General features: G+C 39.1%; 1 protein-coding gene across 2 annotated transcripts in view; it reads right to left on the bottom strand.

The window, feature by feature from the left end:
* The window catches only part of uggt1 (UDP-glucose glycoprotein glucosyltransferase 1), a 116,314-nt gene that overhangs the window by 43,393 nt on the left and 50,128 nt on the right, over positions 1-22,793 (bottom strand). The window contains exons 21-25 of one of the 2 annotated variants that reach the window (XM_052017697.1): positions 19,269-19,292; positions 13,783-13,877; positions 7,795-8,001; positions 5,966-6,097; positions 4,082-4,209 (exon numbers count right to left, since the gene is read on the bottom strand). In XM_052017697.1, coding sequence (XP_051873657.1) covers positions 4,082-4,209; positions 5,966-6,097; positions 7,795-8,001; positions 13,783-13,877; positions 19,269-19,292 — 586 coding nt within the window. The remainder of the gene's footprint in view (positions 1-4,081; positions 4,210-5,965; positions 6,098-7,794; positions 8,002-13,782; positions 13,878-19,268; positions 19,293-22,793) is intronic. The other variant, XM_052017698.1, reaches the window with a different exon arrangement.

Below are 22,793 nucleotides of genomic sequence, written 5' to 3'. Positions count from 1 at the left end.
TATCTCAATTTCTTACTCGGGCTCCAGTTGCCCATGTTATTTTATGGAATACAACTGCCAGAACCACTGCACATCCTCTGCCTGACTGTGAATCACTACGGGATGAAGATTTCCTCTGTACATTTCTACACTTCGCCCTCCAATTTCAGCAGAAGAAAATAATCACATCTGATAGTGCCGCCTTTAATCAAATGACTCACTATTCCTCCAACAGTGGTTAATTGATATTTCAATTCAATGATCTTTAGCATCTTAAATGTTGTCTTACCTTCCCCCTGCCAAATAAATACCTTAGCCCTGAATGCTGCACTGTTCTGTTTGTTCTGTCTGGAATGGTTTAAGTAATATATTTAAATAGTCGCTTGCAAAAGAATTAGGCCATGCATAACTCTACTGACACACAGACAACAATGTGTGGGGAAATACAAATTATGCACAGCATTTGACATCATCTGAACTCCAACATAATTAGATGCATGTTCCATGTACACAAGTGTGACACTGTTCATGGTGTTGGAGGACAGGTGATAATACAATGGCAAAAGCATCCAAGTAAGCAAAGCATTTCAATAGTCTCTAGCCATTTCTGAAAATCAAGACGAAAAAAGAAGCAGGTTCAGGAAGTATAAAAGTAAGGGGGCTATGGAGAGATAGAACTGATTTAATCATGAGGAGGGTATGACAGAATGATGATGAAGCCAATGCCATGGATGTCATTTGGTAAGCAGAAGTAAGGCACCTGGAATTAAAGCATCACAAGGTGCACAGATATGGAAAATGGCTTAAAGGTAGAATGCAAAATGTAAATTGCTATTTTTCAGATGGGAGGATGGTGGACATTGATGGACAAGGGTCCGTACTGAACCACTTTTTTGGTATATATTAATGACCTACCTGAAAGATAAAATTTCCAAATTTGCGAACAGTGCAAAGCTTGGAAGTGTGCTAAATAGTGAGAAGGATAGCAATAGACTGCAAGAACACATGGATAAGATGGCTGAATGAACAGGTTAGGCAGATGAAATTTAATACAAAGAAGTGTGAGGTAATGCATTTTGGCAGAAAACAGCAGACAACATAGATGGAATGGCATGGCAGGAACAGAGTCACTTGTTTATTAATCCTTGAAAATCCAAAGAACTTCAGAAAACACTGGTTAGACCACACCTGGAGTATTGTGTTTAATTACAGTTGCCACACTATAGGACAGATCCCAAGGATATTGCCTGGATTGAAAGACTTAATTTATGGGGAGAGAATCAATAGGCTTGGTTTGTTTTCCCTGGAGCAAGGGAGGCTGATGGATGACCTGAGAGGAAGTATATAAAATTATACGAAGCATTGGTAAGGTAGATACTCAGAATATTTTTCCCATGATAGGGGTATCAAAAACAAGATGGCATAGGTTTATGGGAAGAGGAAGGAATTTTAAAGGGGATTTTAGGGGAAAGCATTGTTTTTACATAGAGTGGCTGATATCTGGAATTTGCTGCCAGAGCAGGTGATGAAGTCAGATACAATAACTATGTTTCAGAGACATTTAGACAGGCACAAATATTCAAGGAATAGAAGCTATATGGACCTAATGCAGGCAAATGGGATCAGTGTAGGTGGACAAAAAAGGTTGGCATGGACATTTTGGGCTGAAGGGCCAGTTTCTGTGCACTATGACTCTTTAAACCTTTGACTCTATATCATGTTGAGAGCATGGTTAGGAAAGCAACTAGGAGTCTGGGATTCATTAATGGAGGCATAGAGCAAAAAAGTTCTGTTGAGAGTGTACAAAACACTTCCGAGACAACAACTGTAGTAGTGTATCCAATTCCGCTCACCATACTTTGTTTTCTATGAATTCAGGGTCTGTTACGTTTTACTAATCCACTTTCAAGGATTTAAGCAATACAGACACAGGCCTCTCTGCTTCTGCACACCTTTTGAATTGGGCTTTTTTTTTGGTCTATGTTGTCTTTAGAACATAGAACATTATAGCACAGTACAGGCCCTTTGGCCCACAATGTTGTGCCGACATTTTATCCTGCTCTAAGATCTATCTAACCCTTCCCTCCCACATAGCTGCCTATTTTTCTATCATTCATGTGTCTAAGAGTCTCTTAAAAGTCCCTAATGTATCTGCCCCCACAACCTCTGCCAACAGTGCATTCCATGTACCCACCACACTCTGTGTAAAAAACTTACTGCTGACATCCCCCTTATATCTTCCTCCAATCACCTTAAAATTATGCCCACTCGTATTAGCCATTGTCACCCTGGGAAGAAGTCTCTGACTGTCCACTCAACCTATGCCTCTTATCACCTTGTACACCTCTATCAAGTCACCTCTCATCCTCCTTCTCTTCAAAGAGAAAAGCCCTAGCTCACTCAACCTATCTTCATAAGACATGCTCTCCAATCCAGGCAGCATCCTGGTAAATCTCCTCTGCACCCTCTCTAAAGCTCCCACATCCTTCCTATAATGATGCGACCAGAACTGAACACAATACACCAAGTGTTTCTTTATTCTTTGCTATGAATGTGCAACACTTTACACTTCTCACTTCCTAAAGATCCTGGAGAGAATGCAAAAAAGACTTATAACTGTTCCAGTTGTAAGATTGGAACAGAACTTCTCTGTTCCAATCTTACAACTGAACTCCCTGGGATGAGCTTCTAATTTCAAAGAACGTTGATGTTGCCAGTCTCTCGCTGTGGTGTGTAGCATTGGAATGCACACCCCTTGTGTCATTGGCTGCCCCAGCATTATAAAATCCAGGTAGTGTCAGAGAAGGTCAGTACATTAACACAGCGCAAAAGCTCAACGTAAGCTCCCAAAGAGCATTCAAAGCTCTGCAGTCTGTCAGTAAGGAAGCCAGGATAAAGACCGTTTCCCAGAGGAAGTCTTTCCCTCAAAGGATTTTTTTATCCTCTTGCTCCTGAATAAGTTAAGTTGTTCTAGGAGTTTAATGAGGAACAACTACCAAATCTTGACTACTGTCCTTCAGGTCAGAGAGACTCTTTGATCACAAGGAATATAACATCAGATGTGGGAGCTAAGCAAGAATAGACTTTGTTATTTCTACCTTAGTCCACAGACACTAATTTTGAATAATGCACCTACATTACTGCACCAACTCAGACCTTCTTTTACATTAGTACTTTCTTCCATGTCCTACCTAAAAGTATGATTCTACGTTGCAGTCTGGCACTTGTTCATTTATGGTTTACTCGAGTGTGCTTTCAGTCAGGTATGTTATTCCAGAGGCATGGTTCTACTGGCATGTGATACTGTTTGGGTATGGCTTGTCAGAGTATTGATCCACAAAGATATGCCACTCCTGGGGTACTGCACTAATGATGTATGGTCCCACTGGACTATGGCTTTGCAGAAGTATTATACTCCTAGAATATGGTATTAGTATAGTAGAAATGGGACATGATTCTACTGAGGTTTTGTACAGTTCATCTAGCATTCCACTGGATCATTACATTGCTGAGGCATGGATCTGATGAAGCTTGAATGAAAGAAAGTTCTATGTTCTGTCCTCCCCATGGCAAATCATGCTCAAAGTGCATTTTAGATTTCTGCTAACCTCTAAAGCTTTATCTATAGTCAAGAGCACTTATTAAGGCTATAGCACCCAAAGAAAGGAGTTTATAATTTTATGTTTGTCCGTCACAGGAAGACTGATTACGTGGTCTTCCAAGCAAGCTACTGCCACACAGCATTCGTCAATGACGAGGTCTGTTGAACTCCATCAGGAATTTGGCAAGAGGGTGAATGGCTGATTAATGGTGGGGATTGTGATTTTACGTTGCTGAAGAGATCAATGAACACAGAGACTGAAAATCTGGCCCTATGATTCCATAAAGAATAAAAATGCCAGAATCTGGGATCAATAAGATTGTAGTTTGGAACTTGGAAAGACTATTCCATGTCTTACAATCTTAGTAAGTTCAAAATTGAGGATGGATATTAATATTTCAATACAAATTTTCACCAAGGGATTTTAATTTTTAAAATTTTTAAAAATATCTTGGCTGAAACTACTACAAAATGGCTAACATAATATTTAAAATCACTCACAGATCTTCCTCAATGGATAGCATCTGGACCTTCGTTTTGATCTTCTCTGCTGCCTCAATAGCAATACTCTCCAGCAGGTGGAAGTCATTCTGATTGAAGATTTCATTTTCTTCCAGAGGGCCAACAATCTATCAGAGTTTTAAAGTTATAATTACAATATGTTTTTGGACACTCACTGGATGATGACTACTGACATCTTTGAGATACAAGTTCCCACCAATTAAGCAGTATCAAGCTTTAATCTCTGTGTCCTAAAATGTCAATAGTTTAAAAAGTTTCAATTGAAGCTTCAAGCTGAGATGAAAAGGCTTACATTTTTTAAATTTGGCTGAAGACAGGTGGGAAGTGAACAAAAATGAGGAAAATGGATCTTTTATTCTTCCATACAAAAATGGCAATATAAATGTTTTTCTCTCCAAAACCTCCAATTATTGTTTACTTTTCTTTTTATAAATTCTTGGTCACCTTTTAACAGTACTTTTTTGTTCCAGAATTCTTTGCACCATATTTTTCGCTTTTATTAATCATTATTTCATAATTTCTGATTTCTACTTGCTACACATGACCATTCTTTCCATTAAACAGTGAATAATGCTTCACCTCTCTGACAGAGCTTTATGTTTGGTATTCCATGCAGAAGTTGAACTGTATAAATTATTCCCTTTAGACAGCTGCATTACTTTCAAGAGTGCAGGAGTTCGGAGAGTCCTGCTGTGTAAATCTTTACAACAGATGGCAGCACACTAAGTAAACTTATAGCAATGGAAAACCTATCAGATTCACAAAGTTGAGGTGTTTGGAGGGCTCACTAGGACAGCAAACATAATGTTATTTTACTAACCACAATAGTTCAACAATGTATATTTATGAAGTGCTAGCAGACATCTCAGCGAGCTGTTCCAGAAAGAAAATGTGGATACAGAGGTTAGAAAACAAGGGGAAAATACAGAGAGTTGGACAGAGAACTGAAAGCATGAATGAAAAGGGGATTATGAAAGCAAGGAGTGAGAGATGGAAAGGCAGAAAAAAATTGAATTGAGATTTCCAGAGGTCAGTGGTTTAATGTTTGAATGACTGTTCACTAATGGAGGGACGTGGCAGGTGTTCAGGGAGCGTGAAGAATGCATTAAGTAATATAAAGTAGAAAACACTAATGCAGGCCAAAAGAGCTTGCTATAATAGTGATAATCATTCAGCACAGAAATAGGCCCTTCAGCCCACCGAGTCTGCGCTGACCATCAAGCATCCATTTAAACCAATCCTACCCTAATCCTATTTTATTCTCGCTACATTCCCATCTCCTCAAGATTCTATCCACTAGGGGCAATTTATAGTGGCCATCTAACTTATCAACCTAGCAATAAATTTAAAACAAGTTCAGGAATTATGCACAGAGTACTCATGGAACTTTCCGTGAATGGAGGTGAAAGGAGTGAGGAATTTACTATGGGTAGGAACAGGGGCTGCACTGTTTTTAACTCGGTGAACTTTATCGGAAGAGGAACTAGATTTGAACTAGTCAAGCTACACGTGATGAGGGCATGAAAGAAGCTTTTGGTAAAGAAAGAGATTGGAATAGGAGGCATCAAGAGTCTATTCTGATACCAGATTAAAAGTTGGAGAGGAGGATTAAGTTTGAACTTTATGGGTTTGAGAAAAACACTGAGATTGCATTCTTCCAGTCTCTTCCTTGACAGCAGCCAAGTAGCTTGTTTAAAGCAAGGCTGGAGACGTAGCCAGAGCAAAAGAATTACACAGACTGGAGAACATTCAAACAGAGAAGTAATTTAAGAACAGCATTGGGTTTAATGGTGTGCTAAGTGCCAAATACGAATCTGAACACCTCAGTGAAGTTCTTTCAACCAAAAACAACAAAATACTTACTCGTCCATTACTGATGATGGCCCTCTGCCCTCCGTTCACTTTCACTACATCCTTGCAGAAAGAACTATGTGACAAAATGAAATCCAGACTGACACTCTCAAACATCTTTTTGAAAGCTGCATTTTCCATACCCTACAGAAAGCAAGTGAAAAAACGGTCAGGCAAAGCATCAGAGGCAAATTAAAAGAAAGTAACACAAGACGCTAAGTTATAGCATGTCCATGTTCTGTTAAAAACATAACTTATTTTAGGTCGTCGTTACTTCTAATAAAAATACCAATGCTTCCTTTGGCACTGCTCGCAGGAATCTTGGACTATTGAGTGCAATCTCCATATACCCTACTTACACATAACCATCACTTTGTCATACTTGTTTTTGGTCCCTCGAAGAACTGCTTGCAAGGGTAGGGTCAAATTAAGAAATGTGTGAAGAGATTTAGGGAACACTTGGATAATGAGCTTATTGGTTTTCCTATGTCCTTAATTGTCTTCCTCTGTCACTCCTTGTGCCACAGCTGCTAAGGGCCTTCTTCTCTTTTCCTGTAATTCATTCACTATGACAGTGAATGATCCTTTAGTATTTCTCCATTATACATTCACAGATCCTATGTTTAGTTTATTATTTCATATCTGTGTCCTCTTCTATTGGGCTGATTAGAAACTCCATCCAGATAGCTCATGACCTGAATAACTTTACTTCTGCAATCAGACACTGGCAATGTGGCCAGCAGTCAGAGACTAACAGACAGCTGAGAGCAAACACTCTGCAAAATATAGGACACCAGAGCTTCCAATAATGGATACAGCTCTGGAACAGTCCAATTGGAAGTTCCCTTAGCTCATTGTATAGATATTCTATTCAAAGTAGGACTGAAGCAAGTTGAGTTCTGTAGTACAGAAATCACAGTTGTGATTCACAGATAATTACAGCAAAACATTAACTTTGGAATCTACATTTGACAGAATTGATAAGGCTCATGATTTTAATGCACAAGATGTTCAGAAAATTAACTTAAAGAACCACGTGTATTTTGTTTTACAGAATAAGAACACGTGCCAGTTCAAATAAAAGTATCCATGGAAAAAATATATTACCACGTGTGCAAAAAAACAGGGATTAGCAAATATTACCATCTTCGGAATTCCAGTATTAATTGAAATTGTTGCTGGTTTAGTTAGTTACAGTATTTTGTCCCAGACTTTTTTTCTGTCACAAAATGGAATTCCAGCACAAGGTACACAAGCACTTCTTCACTATATTGTTTTATCAAGAACATACATTTTTGGGTATACCTTTTGCACATTGATCAACATGCCATCTTTAAAATCTCATGTCATCTTGAAGACACTAACTCCAGACAGCATTTGTCCAATGTCCAATTTAGCATGAAGATATTATAAATTTCACACTTTATAATGCAAAGGAAATTAAAAAAAATACAACTATAAATTGTGGAATTTAGCTGCATCTATAAGGCAGTGTTGCCTTTGTCTTATGAATAAATGATACACACTAATTTAGTGCCATCAAGCAACAAAGACCTGTAGATGGCAGCATCACTTGGGGGGGGGGCAGGGGGGTGGGGGGGGGGGGCGACAGAGTAAACTGGCCCTTTTAATTGAGAGCTATACACGTGTGTCACTGCTGACAAGTGGGAATATGAATGAGTAATGAGATGCACTAATCTCATAATGCACTTACAGCTCATGGAATGCCCCTATTTTTAAACCACAAAACAGGTTGTCAAAGAAAATCAAGCAACCAGTCAACCGAAGCAAATGGAACGGCAGTGCTAACCTGTTTCACATTACCGAGGAAAAACACTTACTCCTACAGCAAATTCCATGATGTCTGCCCCCTCTGCCAAAGCTTTTGCAGTCTCTTCTTTTGTTAGTTTAGTGATGAAGTTCTTAGCATTGTTCACATTCTGTGTGTTAAGCGCAGTCCAGATGGCTCTAGCAATAACAGTGTTCTCTTTGGTGGGTTCATTGGTTGGATTGTTTATCAAACCAAGTCTCAAGTTGTTGCTGGATTTCTGAAAAGCAACAAATAAACACATCAAAAGTAGTACAAAAATATAGTCTACTTGAAAATTCGGTACCAAAAATGGTGAATGACGAATGAGTAGAATGCATCACCGACATTGAAAGGAAGAGACGCTAAATGATGATTGGTCTACCTTTTGTTTTAAAGGACAAAAGATTATAGGAGAAAAAATAGTCATATAAAAGTTAAATCAAATTTGGCAGTCTAAAAATTCAATTGCATAATGTTATTTTTTTCAGTGCTTTGAAAATGAGAATCAATTTCACCCTCCTCCCTCTCCACAGGTAAATGCCATAAAGACCATTTCAAATATAAAACTAGAAAATGCTGGAAAAACTCAGCAGGTGAGGCAGCTTCTGTGGTTAGAGAAACTGCCACAGATGTTGCCTCGCTGAGATTTTCCAGCATTTTCTGCTTTTATTTCAGATTTCCAATATCTGTAGTTTTTTTTTACTTTTCGTGACCATTTCTTGGTTGATTTACATCACTCTGGAAATTTAACATTTGCAGGTGTAAGTCAACCTTGCACTCTGATTTCATTTCTTTTTTTGCTGCATGAATATAATTTCCCTCTGCAACAAATCATTTTGGAGTTCTGTGGGAAATCTGGATTAAGCTGTTTCAGAGTAACATTGTTGTTTGTTCCCTAAACAATGAGGTCAATTAAAACATTTGTGTCAAGGTACCGTCTCAGATGAATATCTTACTTACTTAGTCCCCTTCTGGCCCTTCCCCAACACCACCACTGCACTAAACTCCCACAAACTTCCGAGGTCATTGCCAACTACTCCGATGTCCAGACCACCAACCCTCCAATGTCCCGATACCACCATCCCCTGATGTAGGCCCAATTTTCCAAAACCATCCCTATGACTACCACTTACTTCACTACCACACTCCCCAACCCTTGGCCGTGACCCTTCTTTTTCAGTACCACCTTACCATCCAAGACTACAGCACAGGCACAATCCTCCATCCCATCACTACCATCCGCACCCCCTGCACCAACCACAGCACAGATTTTAGATGGGTCGCCTGCCACTTTCCATCTCAAACCCCTGAACCTGTTCTCTAGTTGACTTCTGGGCAACATATTTGCATTGAAATCCGATGCTCATTCATCCGCATCTAAAGGCCTGGACACAATTGAAGTTCGGAATGGGAAACCACAATCTAAATGGTTGTTGGCATTCCACAGCAATTCCCATATGAAATATCTAGGCCAGTGAGGTGAAACCACTTCAGTGAAGTGATAACCTCTTTCAGCTGGCAAATATAAAAATCCCAGTTTCTAGCTATATTACTGCATTTCTGTTGCCTGCATAAGCAAAGAAGATACAAAAGTTGACCATCTATGCTTTCTTATCCTAAGGATAGGATTTTATCCTATTTCCATTCTAAGCTCTGCGCAGTGATCAAACTATTGTTAAACAAATGTTAACAAAACTGCAAGAGCAAGCCAAGGGAACTTAGTAATTATCACTAATGCCTACTCAATTGAGTTCTCAAAATCAGCTGTGTGCTAGAGAGAAGCACAGCCAAGATCATGCATTTCCCAGTCACTGGGGAAATTATAGCACAAACACCATCTGTACCAAGAGCTTTCATTACATAAAGAACAGGAGACAGTCAGGAATGAAACACATCAATTTATATGTGCACAATTTATATGTGCACATAATCTTGGAGTACAAAAGGGAAAAAAAATCACCCACAAAGCACAGTACAAATTCCTTGACTATTTCCTTCAATACTGTACATTCAGCATGTAGCTCCTCCTTCTCTTTTCTTCAGAGGCAAAATGCTAATTGTTACAAAAGAAATTTGTCAAAAGACAGGTATGGCTATTAACAGGAAACAATGTGTGCATAATTCAACAGGTGCATAAAATAAGCATGCAATATTTAATAATCACCTGCAGACATATGTCTTCAGTTTAGATATACAGATGTTCTGATTACATGTACATCATTGACAGGATACTTTCCTTAGCCATCACCATATCAGTTGGGTTGTGTGGGGCTTCTTCTTCCCTTTGCAATTTAAAATTGATTTTACCCAGGATAAATTATACTTGCAATCACTTCTTGGTGAAATTGCACCAGTCTCAAAACTGAACAAAGCAGTTTCTGTTGCAATCTATGTCCCCACGTTAGGCATATACTCGATGTCGTTTTATTGCATTTCTTCCCATTTTGACAGAAATTGTAATTCAGAACTTCCCAATTCAACTGCCAAGGAACATTCTCACTCTAACCAAAAGCCCACCATGCTAGTTTGTTGCTTTTAAAGCTATTTAAAGGTTCACTGTGTTAACACTGAGACCTGACTGAGCAACTTCAGGACTCACAACAGGCCTTCCAAAGTAAACTAACAGGGAGCATTTTCTCCAACCTTCAGCAGCTGAGATACTCATTCAATGCGTGCCTCAGTGCCAGCCTTCCATTACTGAGGATATTGTTACAGGTAAGGCCGGTCACTTATAGTGGGTCAGGAACCTTGGAGCAACAGGCAAAGGCATACCCATCAATGAGCAGTCTTCACTTGTAAAGGCAGGTATTATTCAGATAGTCAGCATAGCTTTATTAGGAGATAAAATTTGACCAATTTTATTAAATCTTTCAAAGAGGAAACAAAACATATTAATGCGGGCAGTATGGTTCACGTAGTCCACAAGGACTTCAATAAGGCCTTCGTTAAGGTCTTATATGGCAACCTCAAAAAGGTTAGAGCCCATGGGATCCAAGGCAAGTTAGGAAATTGGCTTGGTAATAGGAGGCAGAGAATCATGGTGTAGAGTTGGTTTTGTAATTGAAAGGCTGTGATCAGTGGTGTACCACAGGGATCCTTGCTGTTTGTTGGATACATTAAGCGACATGGATGTGAATGAAAAATATGTGATTAGTAAGTTCACAGTTAACACAAAAATTGACAGTGTTGTTGACAGTGAGGTGGATTGCCTTAGGGTACAGGATGATATTGATTATTTGGTAAGATAGGCAGAGCGTCCTAGTAAGTGTAAGGGAGGACGAATAAGGTTAGGTTATACACAATGAATGGTAGGTCCCTCAGGAAAACTGAGTAACAGAGGGACTTATTGCACAGCTCCATGAAGGTTGCACAGCTTGATAAGGCGGTGAAGAAGACATGAGGGATACTTGCCCACATTAGCCGGAGCATAGAAGTGGGGAGATTATGAGCAAACTTTAAAACCAATGGTTCGGCCACAGCTGGAATACTGTTTTAGTAGTCACACTGAAGGAGGAATGTGATTACACTAGGGAGGTTGCAGAGGAGATACACGACAATGTCACCTGGGATGGAGCATTTCAGCTATGAGGAGAGATGGGACAAGTTGGGTTTGTTTCTCTTGGCACTGAGGGGGACCTGATAGAGGTATATAACATTTTGAAGGGCATAGATAGAGAAGAAAGTGGGAATCTTTTCTCCTTATCAAAGCGTGCATAAAAGGCATTAAGCTCATCCAGGAATGATGGGTAGTTCCCACTTATGCTAACTGATCTTGCCTTGTAGGAAGTAACATAGTGTAAGCCCTGCCACAACTGTCAAGTGTCCGTCTGTGAATCCAGTTTAGTCCAAAATTGCCTCTCTGCGCTCGCAATGGCCTTTCAGAGGTCATACCTGAACTTCTTATACACCACAGCTCTAGCCGTCTGCAGTTTATGCATCTCCTGGTTCATCCAGGGCTTCTGGTTGAGGAAGACTCAAAATGTTTTCTTTGGGTGCACATATGCACAAGCATGTCCTTATGAAGTTGGCGACGACTGTGGCATATTCATTTAGGTCCGCTGACGAGTCCTTGAACACGGTGCAGTCCACTGACTCAAAGCAATCCCAAACTCGCTCCTCCACCTCTGCCATCCAGTTCTTCGTAGTCCCCTTCACCAGCGCCACAGTCTTCTGTCTCTGTCTGTATGCAGGCAGAAGCATAGCCAGGTGGTCGGATTTACCAAAGTGTGGATAAGGGATGGAGCCGTAGGCATTCTTGATAGTGGTATAGCAGTGGTTGAGTGTGTTGGGTCCTCCAGTGTTGCAGGTGGTGTGTTGATAGTAGTTAGGTAGAGACTTCTTCAAGCTCGCCTGATTGAAGTCTCCCGCCATGATGTGACAGGAGTCAGGGTACGTTGATTTGCTCTTGTGGATTACGGTACTTAGTTCCTCAAGTGCTAGCTTGGTGTCTGCCTAAGGTGAGATGTAGACTGTATGACGGCAGAGAACTCCCATGGGAAGTAGAATGGTCGATACTTCACTGCCAGATGTTTCGAGTCAGGGGAGCAGGAATGGAACAGGATCGCCATGTCAGTGCGTCACGACTAGTTCATCATAACGCAGATGACGACGCCTTTTCCCTTACCTCACGCTGCCGTCCGGTCCATGTGGTGGATCAAAAAACCCCCGGCTGGAGCGTCATGTCAGGAGAGTTGGGGGTGAGCCATGTCTCTGTGAAACAGAGTACACAGGAGTCCCTCATGTTCCTCCAATGAAGCAATCTTGCTGAGGTCCTCAATCTTGTTTTCTGACTGCACGTTAGCCAGGAGGATGCTGGGGGGGGGGGAGGCGGCGAGGGGCAGTCTTAGGACCCTGCACATCAGTCTTACCTGAAATCCACCTGGTCACCATGCTTTCTAACAAAATGGAGGCCTCCCTGATGTTTCCAGCTGCTATACGTGCCTTCTGGGTGGTCTGTTTTGCCAAGTCTGCTGGCTCTGTCTAAGTTTGGTAGCATTGCCAATTTCATGAAAATGGCTTAAAAGCACATTATTTGCTGCAGTAGTTTCCACTGCAGTTTTCAAGTTTAAAAGGTCAGATCTCAAGTATGTAACTATGTTGCTGTTCACTGCCAGCAAAGCGTTGCCTCTCTCTGGCACCAGCTCAAGCCACTTTCTGCTGGGTTATCTTGATGCTGTCCACTGAAGGACTCCAAATACATCCCCTCCCCACTGACAGCCCACAATCCCACAGATAAGACCTCCCTATTGGAAGGTGTTCCATGATCCAGAACTTCCCAGTCCTCTTTCTGAAACTCAAGGAATTCTCACCCTCTCCCCAGAATCTCTTTCTCCTCAATGGCAGCCACACTTGTATGTTATTGGTATGTGCCTAGCATGGCCAACATCCCTCTTGTGACTGGTTGCCTCCAATGATTCCTGCACAGGAAAGTGGCGAGAACATCCTCCAAATGTGCCCAGCCCTGGTGGGAACCACTCAGGTCGTGTTTTAGTGCGTCTTTCTGGGTGTAAATCACCCCAATCCCGTTTCTCAAGTCTTTTTAACCAAATTTTGCGATTGTTTTTGAGATGAAGCCACAGTGGCACAATAGTAATCACAATAAAGTTTGAGAGCATTAAAAAAACTGGTGATACCCAATTTTCATGGTAATCAATTCCTACAAATTTTTTCCTTTCCTCTCTTAATGCATTTACTAGGAAAGAACATAATGATTACAGTTAGATCCTGGTATCAGTCAACCTCTTAAGATTATTTGTCACGAAGAAGCAGTACATGAAACACATTTTGCTCCCATCAGGCTTTCACTGGCATTTACATCTAATAGTGCTATTTGAAATAATCAGTCATCCAGCTATCCTTTCAAAACACCACCACACTAGAGCCAATTGGGGCAATCCTTTGCTTCATAACTGCAGTTTGAATATCAAACCCCCTTGGTTTTTATGGCTCAATTTCTTATAGCTATCAGTAGTCGGGTGTGCAGGGAGTTATATTAATGGCTTTTGTTATGGTATCTTACCAGATGCTTAAGGGATTCATACAGTAACTGCCGCCCTGAAGAGTCATCAAAATCTCCGATGATCCAAAATGTAAGTGGACGAATGTACTTATCATCTATAAGACCAAATGAGGAAACAAAAGTGAATAAAATGTATTTTGCCATTTTAAAAAAATATTATTTTCCTTACCATTAGATCTGCCTCAGTATACAAATACTCTTAATGTGTAAACAGGTATCAGATGTGTTGTATTCATATTCAACCTGCCAGAGGGACACAAAAGCCACACAGAAACTGTGTGGTCATTTCCCTTGTCGTAGAACAATTAAAATTAAGTGCATTCCTACATAGCACATTATGCTGCTCTTGTTACTTGTCATGTAAGTTGAACACAAAAGATCACATCCATTTGAAAATACAATCAGTAAAACTGGTGATCAGGATGTCAAATTTAACCTGACCACTACAACACAAGTTCACAACCCTCCAGTAGGCAGAATCACAATTTTTAGTGCAATCATTACTGGATATATTTAACCATTGTAATGGGTCTCACGTTCTCTTGATAACACCACATATGTGGTGTTTCAAAAATAATGAGGTTATTTACTGCCAGGGAATTATAGAACCCAAACTAATGACTAAGTTAAAATCAAGTAACAATGATCAATAGCAGCATGCCTGTTAGAAGCATTTAAAATCAGGAAATTAAGTTTCTGACTCATGCCTTTCACTGATTTCACTGATGTATCAGAGATTAGAGTGTGGATCACTTAAAGATAATATTATGTGGAATAAAAAGAGACTTTTTTTTAATTCCAAAGATTACATTTTTTTCTCGTAAGCACCTGGACCAAATATTTCAAAGATTTAACACCTGAGGAAGCCCTACAAATAGAATAGAGGCATATACAAATCTATCCTTAGCTATCCTTTCAACGCCAATAGCTTCAGGTGACAAAGTTAAACTTCTCTTGATCTTTACGTCCCGCCTCCTATTGACATTTACAAATATAGTATTTGTTTTTCAACCTCACAACATTTACAATGTTTGAATAAGTGCTGGAGAGTGGTGAGGTTTACTATAAGAAAACTAAAGAACAGCCAGATTTGTAACTTAAAAAACAGATGCCTTAGTATTTTAACATCTGCAGCTACCATGTTTCTCATTAGGAATAAAGAATGTGCAGGCTTGCATCCGTGATTTCCCAAGTGGAACGTTACTTATGTTCAACTGGGAAGTGACCAAAGTCCATCCAATAACCAAAGAATAAAAAAGTCCAGAACACGAACACACTTTGGGTCGCATATATGCAGTCTCTTTGAAAGAGATATGCTACTAACCCCACATTTTCAACTTTCTTCATAGCATGGCAAATTTACCCAATTCCACTCTGTGGATCAAAGGGAAATAATTAGGAAATATTCCATTGTATACTCAATTTTATGGAACCACTGTCTAAATCTCAGTGCTCAGTTTCCACTGGTTAATGTTTGGTGTCAGAGCTCTGTCATTTTCAATAAATATTTTTAGCCTGAAGGTTAATGGGATATAAGCAGCACTAGAATGTTCAAATAATTTTCTCAAAATTTGTTTTATTCCATCCTTGTCTTGGACAAAACAATGTAGTAGAATCAGAATGATTAACACTGAGACACAAAGGATTTAAGTATGAAAAACAGGTGAATACCAGACAATGACATCTAGTGAAACACCAGATGTGAAGTGCACTGGACCACTCTTTCATCCTGGTAGGATGGAAGCATCCATTGTCTTTTTCAAGAAGTTGCCCTTTGTCTTGATCTTGCAGAGGATCAGAGTGGGAATGAGCCACTGCCTCATAACAATAGAGAGCAAGAGAAAATCAAAAAGCTCGGCTTCACGCAGATGCTTCTGACGTTTGACTTCCAAAAACGTGATTCGGCTGTACATAATGTATGACAATTATAAAAGGGCAAAATGGAAGCTTTAAACAGGTAGCCTCGTCGTTAAATTTAAAATGAACCTAAACCTTTTCCTCTCTTACACCACGAATTAATACAACAAAATAACAAGGCAGAACAACCAACAAATACAGCGCATATCAGCACTGTTTTGATTGGAGGCACTCAAACTAAGCTTGGAAGAGGTGGGCTCCGTTGAGGTGGATTTGGCTGCATTTTAAGTTTTGATAGAAAAAAATGATATACATTAAATGACTGACTATGTATTTACAACGTTTACATGTTTTCCTTTTAACAACATGAGCGAAGAAAATTATTTTATGGCCTTTTAATGGCATTTAAACAGTACATGGGCATATATATGCTGGAAGTCCCATTAATGTTGAGATCTTTGATGGTGAGATTCACAGAATAGCATTGTTGAGTTTCCTGTGTAATGACACACTATCAGTTTTCAGTGTTGGATTATTTTTGATCTATTGCAAGCTCTCACAACTGCTGGGATTTAGCCTTTTAGGTACCATCTCAGCAGCCAGCTCTAAAAGGGGTATAGTTTAATACAGATAACATTCTTTCAGCTGCATGAGTACTGCAATAATGGGAGATGGTGTGGGGAGGGAATGTGCTCCCAGGGAGACAGAGGGATCTGGATTTGCTTGTGAAGAATGGTGTCCAGAGGAGGCATGTTCTCTGTGCAAGGGTGACAGCCTGGCACGGCTGGCAGAAACTGCCAAGGAAGTTTGTGTAACTTCCAGTTTTGATGTAGCCTCACCAACCTGAAATGTTAACTTCTCTCCACAGGTGCTGCCTCACCTGCGGAATATTTCCAGCATCTTGTGCTTTTATTTCAAATTTCTAGCAACTGCATTTTTTCTGCTTTTCAAGTCTCTTGGGCCCTTTTCAAGGAGCAAGAGGATTCTATGAAAACCTACACTTCAGGCCTTGTGGGCAAATGCTCTGCCCTGTCTGCCTTCTCTGTAGACAGAAGGAAAAGAAGGTGAAGTTCTCTCTCCTTTAGTATGGATTTTGTGTGGCCTCCCTAACACAACAGTGGCAAACTGAGACATAGCAGAGATCAGCAGGCACAGCCTGGAATGACTGTGAACCCAGGAAGCAGGGACTGACTTTGATTGTGACCTCCACAGGCAAGACCTGAACATTACCTTTCTTTCTTTTTCCCAACCTGTTGAGTGTTTCCAGCAACCTCCTGTTTAGAGTTTCAGCTGCAAGTTCTTTACTTTCAACCATATATGAGCCTCTGCTGAAGGCTGCAGGAGGTTTCACGGAGAATAAAGATTGCAACCTGAGTAAAGTCTTTTAAACTGCAGTTTCAGGGTAAATCAGGTTTATAAAACCCAGTTTTTTATGGGTAAATAAATGCAATTGTTTCTCAGGCCATCAAGGTTGAAAATCACATGGGGGATTAATTTTAGTTGTTGCATCATTGTTGATCTCATTTAAAAGTGTAATTTCAAAAATGTTCTATAGCAAATAAGGCAAATTCTCGCCAGTAAGTCTGAAGTAGAATATCCTCATGGTTTGTTATGACACCTAGAAATGGAAGCAATATTGGTCTACTCCAGATTAAGGAAATTTTCATCTGTACAGCATCCTTTTTCAAGAAGTCAATAAACTGCAAATGCTGGAAATCTGAAATAAAAAAACAAAGTGCTGGAAACACTCAACAGGTCAAGCAGCATCTGTGGAAAGGGTAGCAGAGTTAACATTTCAGGTGGAAAATTCTTCATCAGAACCCTTTTTTGGAGTCGCGGAAACAAATTCTGGGCAATGCTATACAATTATGATTAATTGCCGTTAAGTACTCATTCTCAATCCTGAAGGAATCATTTCTGACTGACAAGAAAGCTATGTCGAGTCCCCATTCATGAATTTACACCATAAGGGCTTGTCATACAACAAGGAAACAATTTAAAATGGGTTTGCTAAGGTTCAAAGCAGATTACACCTGCACTTGTTAACACAAATATTGGCAATAAAAGTTTGGCATCTGCACTATCTGCACAGGTGCCAGCCAGTCATTTGTGTTCATTTATCACTAGCAGCAGGATCTATTCTGCCTGAATTCACCACTCTGACAGCCAGGAGTATTACAATTCAGCACAGATAAAATGTAAGTAACAGGATAACAACGACTTAAAGTTTGGTAATCATATCAATGATCATACAGATATGCAAAATATACAGAAATGAAATGCAGGTGATGAAAATGCTTGAAACAGCCATATAGGCAGCAGCTATGGAAAGAAAATACAGGGTTAACATTTTTGGATCAAAGTCCTTTGTTAGCACTCCCCCAGTTCTGACAAGGTCTTTGAACTAAAACATTCTGTTTTTCTTTCCAAAGATGCTGTTTGATGCTATCATGCAGATGTGTCTATTAATGTGAAGGAGTCAGATGAGGATAAACTAATACCTTACCAATAGTGCACTGTTTTAATGGATTGTATGTTGAAAGTTAAATTATGCAACAGATTATTAAAAATTAGATGTGCGCCATGCAAACTCTAATGCCATAGCTCCCTTCTCCCTATTTCTTCCAACAATTTCAAAAACAGTTATTTAATAGAAGCAACACCAGCAGATGATTATGAAAATAATCCATCATGTTAGTATGGTGCAAGAATAATTAGCATACAGTGAATTATTTTTCCACTCAATTGCATATCAAAGAATTCCAGCTCAAAATTACCTCTGTATGTTAAAAGTGGTTGAAAAATCTTCAACATGCGACCTCATGAAATCATTTTTTCTTTGTGACACTATCACCTTACCCTACATTTCTGGTAGGATGATGGTCGTCACTCAAGTTTCTATTTTTCATTTGACCCAAGGCAGTAGCAATCAACATGCTGTATGGATGACATTATAGCAGAGCCCAAAGGAATTGTCAATAAATGCACAGTCATGGATACTTTCTAAAAGGGGTCATGAACAGTGCTCGACTTGAAGAATTCTGCTTGGATGCTTCCTCTTCAGTATCTCAGTGGTATAAGAAAATTCACACCCCTACTGTTATTGACTAAACCTCACACAGAGCAGAGAATAAACCCAATACCACCCTGGTCAGTATAGATTTAGAGGCTATACAAAGCATTATCATCAACTATGCCGATAGACTCCCACTAGGAAATAAACAAACAGTTTCAGTGAGTGGATTCGGAGGGCCAAATCCTAGTCAGCGACTCAAATAGGTAATATTAGAGTTGATTATTAAATTCATGCATGTCAGAAATTGTCTTTTGATTTTGTGATCAAATCCAAAGTGGAGAAAAACGAGCTCGATTGACCCAATGTAACTTTTGTTATCTCTTTCCCAATTTATATTTAAATTTTCACAACAATAATTCACTTAATTGAAATATGTGAGCTGTGGCTTTGATTCTTAAATTCCAATGTGTTGTAACAAGATTCCTGAATGCATGTAGAATTGAAGGGTTGCACTGAAATCCAATAATAATGCAATTGAGTGGAAAAATATGAAAAATGCATTGCACTGAAGTAAGATATTGGAATCAGACTAACAAATAGAGCAGAAAGTTACCATAGATCTCTCGCGAAGAAATCCCTGCACAAAAAAAAGCATAAAGGAAAAAAAAACATGAATAAAATTAAATTTATAGCAAATTGCAGCTACATTTAACTTCATCGTATACATGACACTTTTTCCTCTAACATCGGAGCCTATGGCATTCAAACACAGAAGTACCCATTGTAAACCATATCACCTGAAGGAGAAATGTTTCAGAACAGAAATTTTAATGCAGAGAAACACAGCATAAATCAATGTGTCAGATGCAATTTTTTGAAGGTAGTTTTAAAACATTCAGGTCAAATTAAAGTTAGCAACTTTGAAGTGTCCTTCAGAGATAACTTAATTTGGAATGCAACCTAGACTTAATTCCTGATTGAAATGAAAGTGCACATTGTTAAAAAAAAGTGGATTTGGTTGCTAACTTGCACCATTTCAGTCTTTGAAAGTCAACTTCATTCTCATTTTTGAGACAGCACAGTTAACCACAATGTGGCCTGATGACCTGAAACTGTAATCAATCCAGGTTGGCCTGGTTGCAATGTATCCTTCTAATATTTGGCAGCAAGGATCTTCCTCTTTGTTTAAGCACAATGGAATGATATACTGAGATTCAAGGCCTGGAAGTGAACTATCAGGGAATTGTGGCTCTGTGCAACTTGTTCAATGCACTGGACCCATGTATTGTTTCAAGCTGCTTTTATATAGTTAATTCATAATTCACAAACTAAAACCCCCATTCCCTTTAATTCAGTGAACTATTGAATCAACAAATTAGGTTTGATATTTTTGAGAACACGAGTAGAAGCAGACAAGCATGCAGCCCACTGACCCAGCCTGCTATTCAAGAACCCAATCATTGTTGACCCTCTACCCTCACCACTTTACTGCCCAATTTCCACATTCATGGATCTCTAAAGCGTCCAAAGACTTGCTCAACAACTGAATATTCACAAGCCTATGAAATCCAAATTAATCTTGTTTGGACAAAACAATCTGACTTTGCCCCTAAAGCAAACAATGTACAAAAGGCCATTCACATGTTAAAGGGAATCATAAGTCATTTATAGAAATATATTAAATTCAAATGAGTCATCTTTCAACATATTTGCATAGCTCCAAATGGGAGTATAGATCAGATTCACAATGTAATCCGCATAGTTTGGTACAGTAATTTATATAAATAAACTTGGTCAATTCACCGCATCCAGTTACATTGAGTGGAAGACTAGACTTCTATATGCCCCACACAATGCACGGTAATAACTCGAGAGGTAACACGACACCCAATTTCTAAATTATAACAAGAAACAGATGGTAATGAACCAAACAATTATGAAAAAAGACCGATTGGAAATCAGTAACAGAAATTAAATCATATCCAACCTGGGAGAATTACTCTATTCATGACTGCTCACCAATTGATGAACTGTAGCTGGAAAACTGAAGACTTATAATTCATGCATTTATTAACAATAGAAAACAACTTTTTTAAAAAAAGTGTTTGCAACAAACTGCATTGTTCTTAAAATGTACAGTTGCTTAGAAAGTAATAAAGAAATATCACTCGATCACTGTACACCTGTAATGATCTTTTTAACACTTCTCAAGCAACTAATGAACCACACAGGCCATCTCCCAGATATTATTAAGGCAGCCATGGAATGCAGTATGAGAACAGCTCAAGAGCAAGAAAAAAATGTTATCTGAGATGATGGACTGTAAAGACTGCAATGGAGTGTCACAATAAAATTTTCAACAAAACAAAAAACCTAGATACATAGAGAAAGAGGCACAATAGTATTCACCATTGACATGGTATACTTCTTTAAAAAAAACTATAAGTAGCTGCCAAGAATTGAGAAAAACTTGCATCACACAATAAATACTAACTAGATGAAACACTGAATTTTTCTCTTTCCATAGATGAGCCCTGACTTGTTAAATATTTTGTAGCATTTTCTGTTTTTGATACAACTAGTTCATTTATAAATATTACAATAGACATGCAAATAATTCAGAACATTTTGCAGTTAGGAAGGATTTATGAAAAAAAGCATTAACAGGAAAATGAAGATCAACAGCTGGATACTAACAATAAAAAGTACAAGAATGCACAAATTTAATTCAAAATTACATGGGAAGAGCAAGTAACACAAGTAACAATTTCCATGGGTCAATATACCCTGTCTCTTTTATAGGAATGCAAAATTCACAGAAACAGAACATGAAAGATGATAGAAGTTCTGAGTGAGAAATCTCAAAATCAGTGATGAAACAATGACAGGTAATTCCACAAAGAGAGAGAGGCGAAGGCAAGGGAGTGACCTTGACTTACAACTTGACTCTCTACCAATTCTTCTCTACTATCAACACAAAAAGTGTTTTCCATAAGTAGACCAACCATTGAATGAACTGAAAGCTGCAACCTGCATCAGTCCTGACAATTGGATAGCATACCATGATACTTAGAACTACTACTTAGGCACAATATAACCCACTGGAGCATGTAAGACATGCATGTAAGACCTCATTGAATGCATCTGTGATAGCTTTCTTGAGCAGTATGTTACTGAATATACAAGGGAACATGCTATCTTAGATCCAGTCCTGTGCAATGAGACAGGTAAAATCAATGATCTTGTAGTCAGGGATTCTCTTGGAAAGAGTGATCACAGTATGATTGAATTTCTCATACAAATGGAGGGTGCAATAGCTTGATCTAAAACCAGTTAATTATGTCTAAACAAGGTAGACTACAACAATGAGAGAGGAGTTGGCTAGCATAGACTGGAACACATGCTATAGGGTAGGACAGTTGAGGAACAGTGGAAGACTTTCAAAGAGATTTTTCATAATGCTCAACAAAAATTTATTCTAGTTAAATGCAAGGATAGAAAAGGTGGGGAGCGCCAGCCTTGGACAACTAAGGAAATAGAGGCAAGCATCAAACTAAAAGCTCATGCATACAAAGTTGCCAAGAGTAGTGGGAGACTGGAAGATTGGGAAACTTTAAAAGCAACAAAGAACCACTAAGCAAGCAATAAAGAAAGGGAAGATAGATTATGAAAGCAAACCAGCGCAAAATATAAAAACAGATAGTAAAAATGTTTATAATTATATAAAGCAGAAAAGGGTGGCTAAAGTGAACAAAGGTCCCTTGGAAGATGAGAAGGGGAAATTAAGATTAAGTAGTGCGGAAATGGCCAAGGCTTTGAACGATTATTTTGTGTCAGTCTTCACAGTGGAGAACGCATCTTACATGTCAAAGAGAGATGTTATGGATGTGATGGGAGGTGAGGACCTCGATAAAATCACTGTCACGAAAGAAGTAGTGCTGAGCAAACTGTGTGCCTAAAGGTAGATCAGTTCCCTGGTCCTGATGGGATGCATCCCAGGGTACTGAAAGAAATGGCGCAAGCTATAATAGAGATGTTTGTGATAATTTACCAAAATTCTCTGAACTCTGGCAGGTCCCAGAGGATTGGAAGACAGTGAATATCATGCCACTGTTTAAAAAAGGATGTAGGCAGAAGG

This window comes from Pristis pectinata, chromosome 6, assembly GCF_009764475.1.
Source record: "Pristis pectinata isolate sPriPec2 chromosome 6, sPriPec2.1.pri, whole genome shotgun sequence".
Taxonomy (NCBI): Eukaryota; Metazoa; Chordata; class Chondrichthyes; order Rhinopristiformes; family Pristidae; genus Pristis; species Pristis pectinata.
The sequence above is the reverse complement of the archived record's forward strand: the minus strand, read 5'-3'. Positions and strand labels throughout refer to the sequence as shown.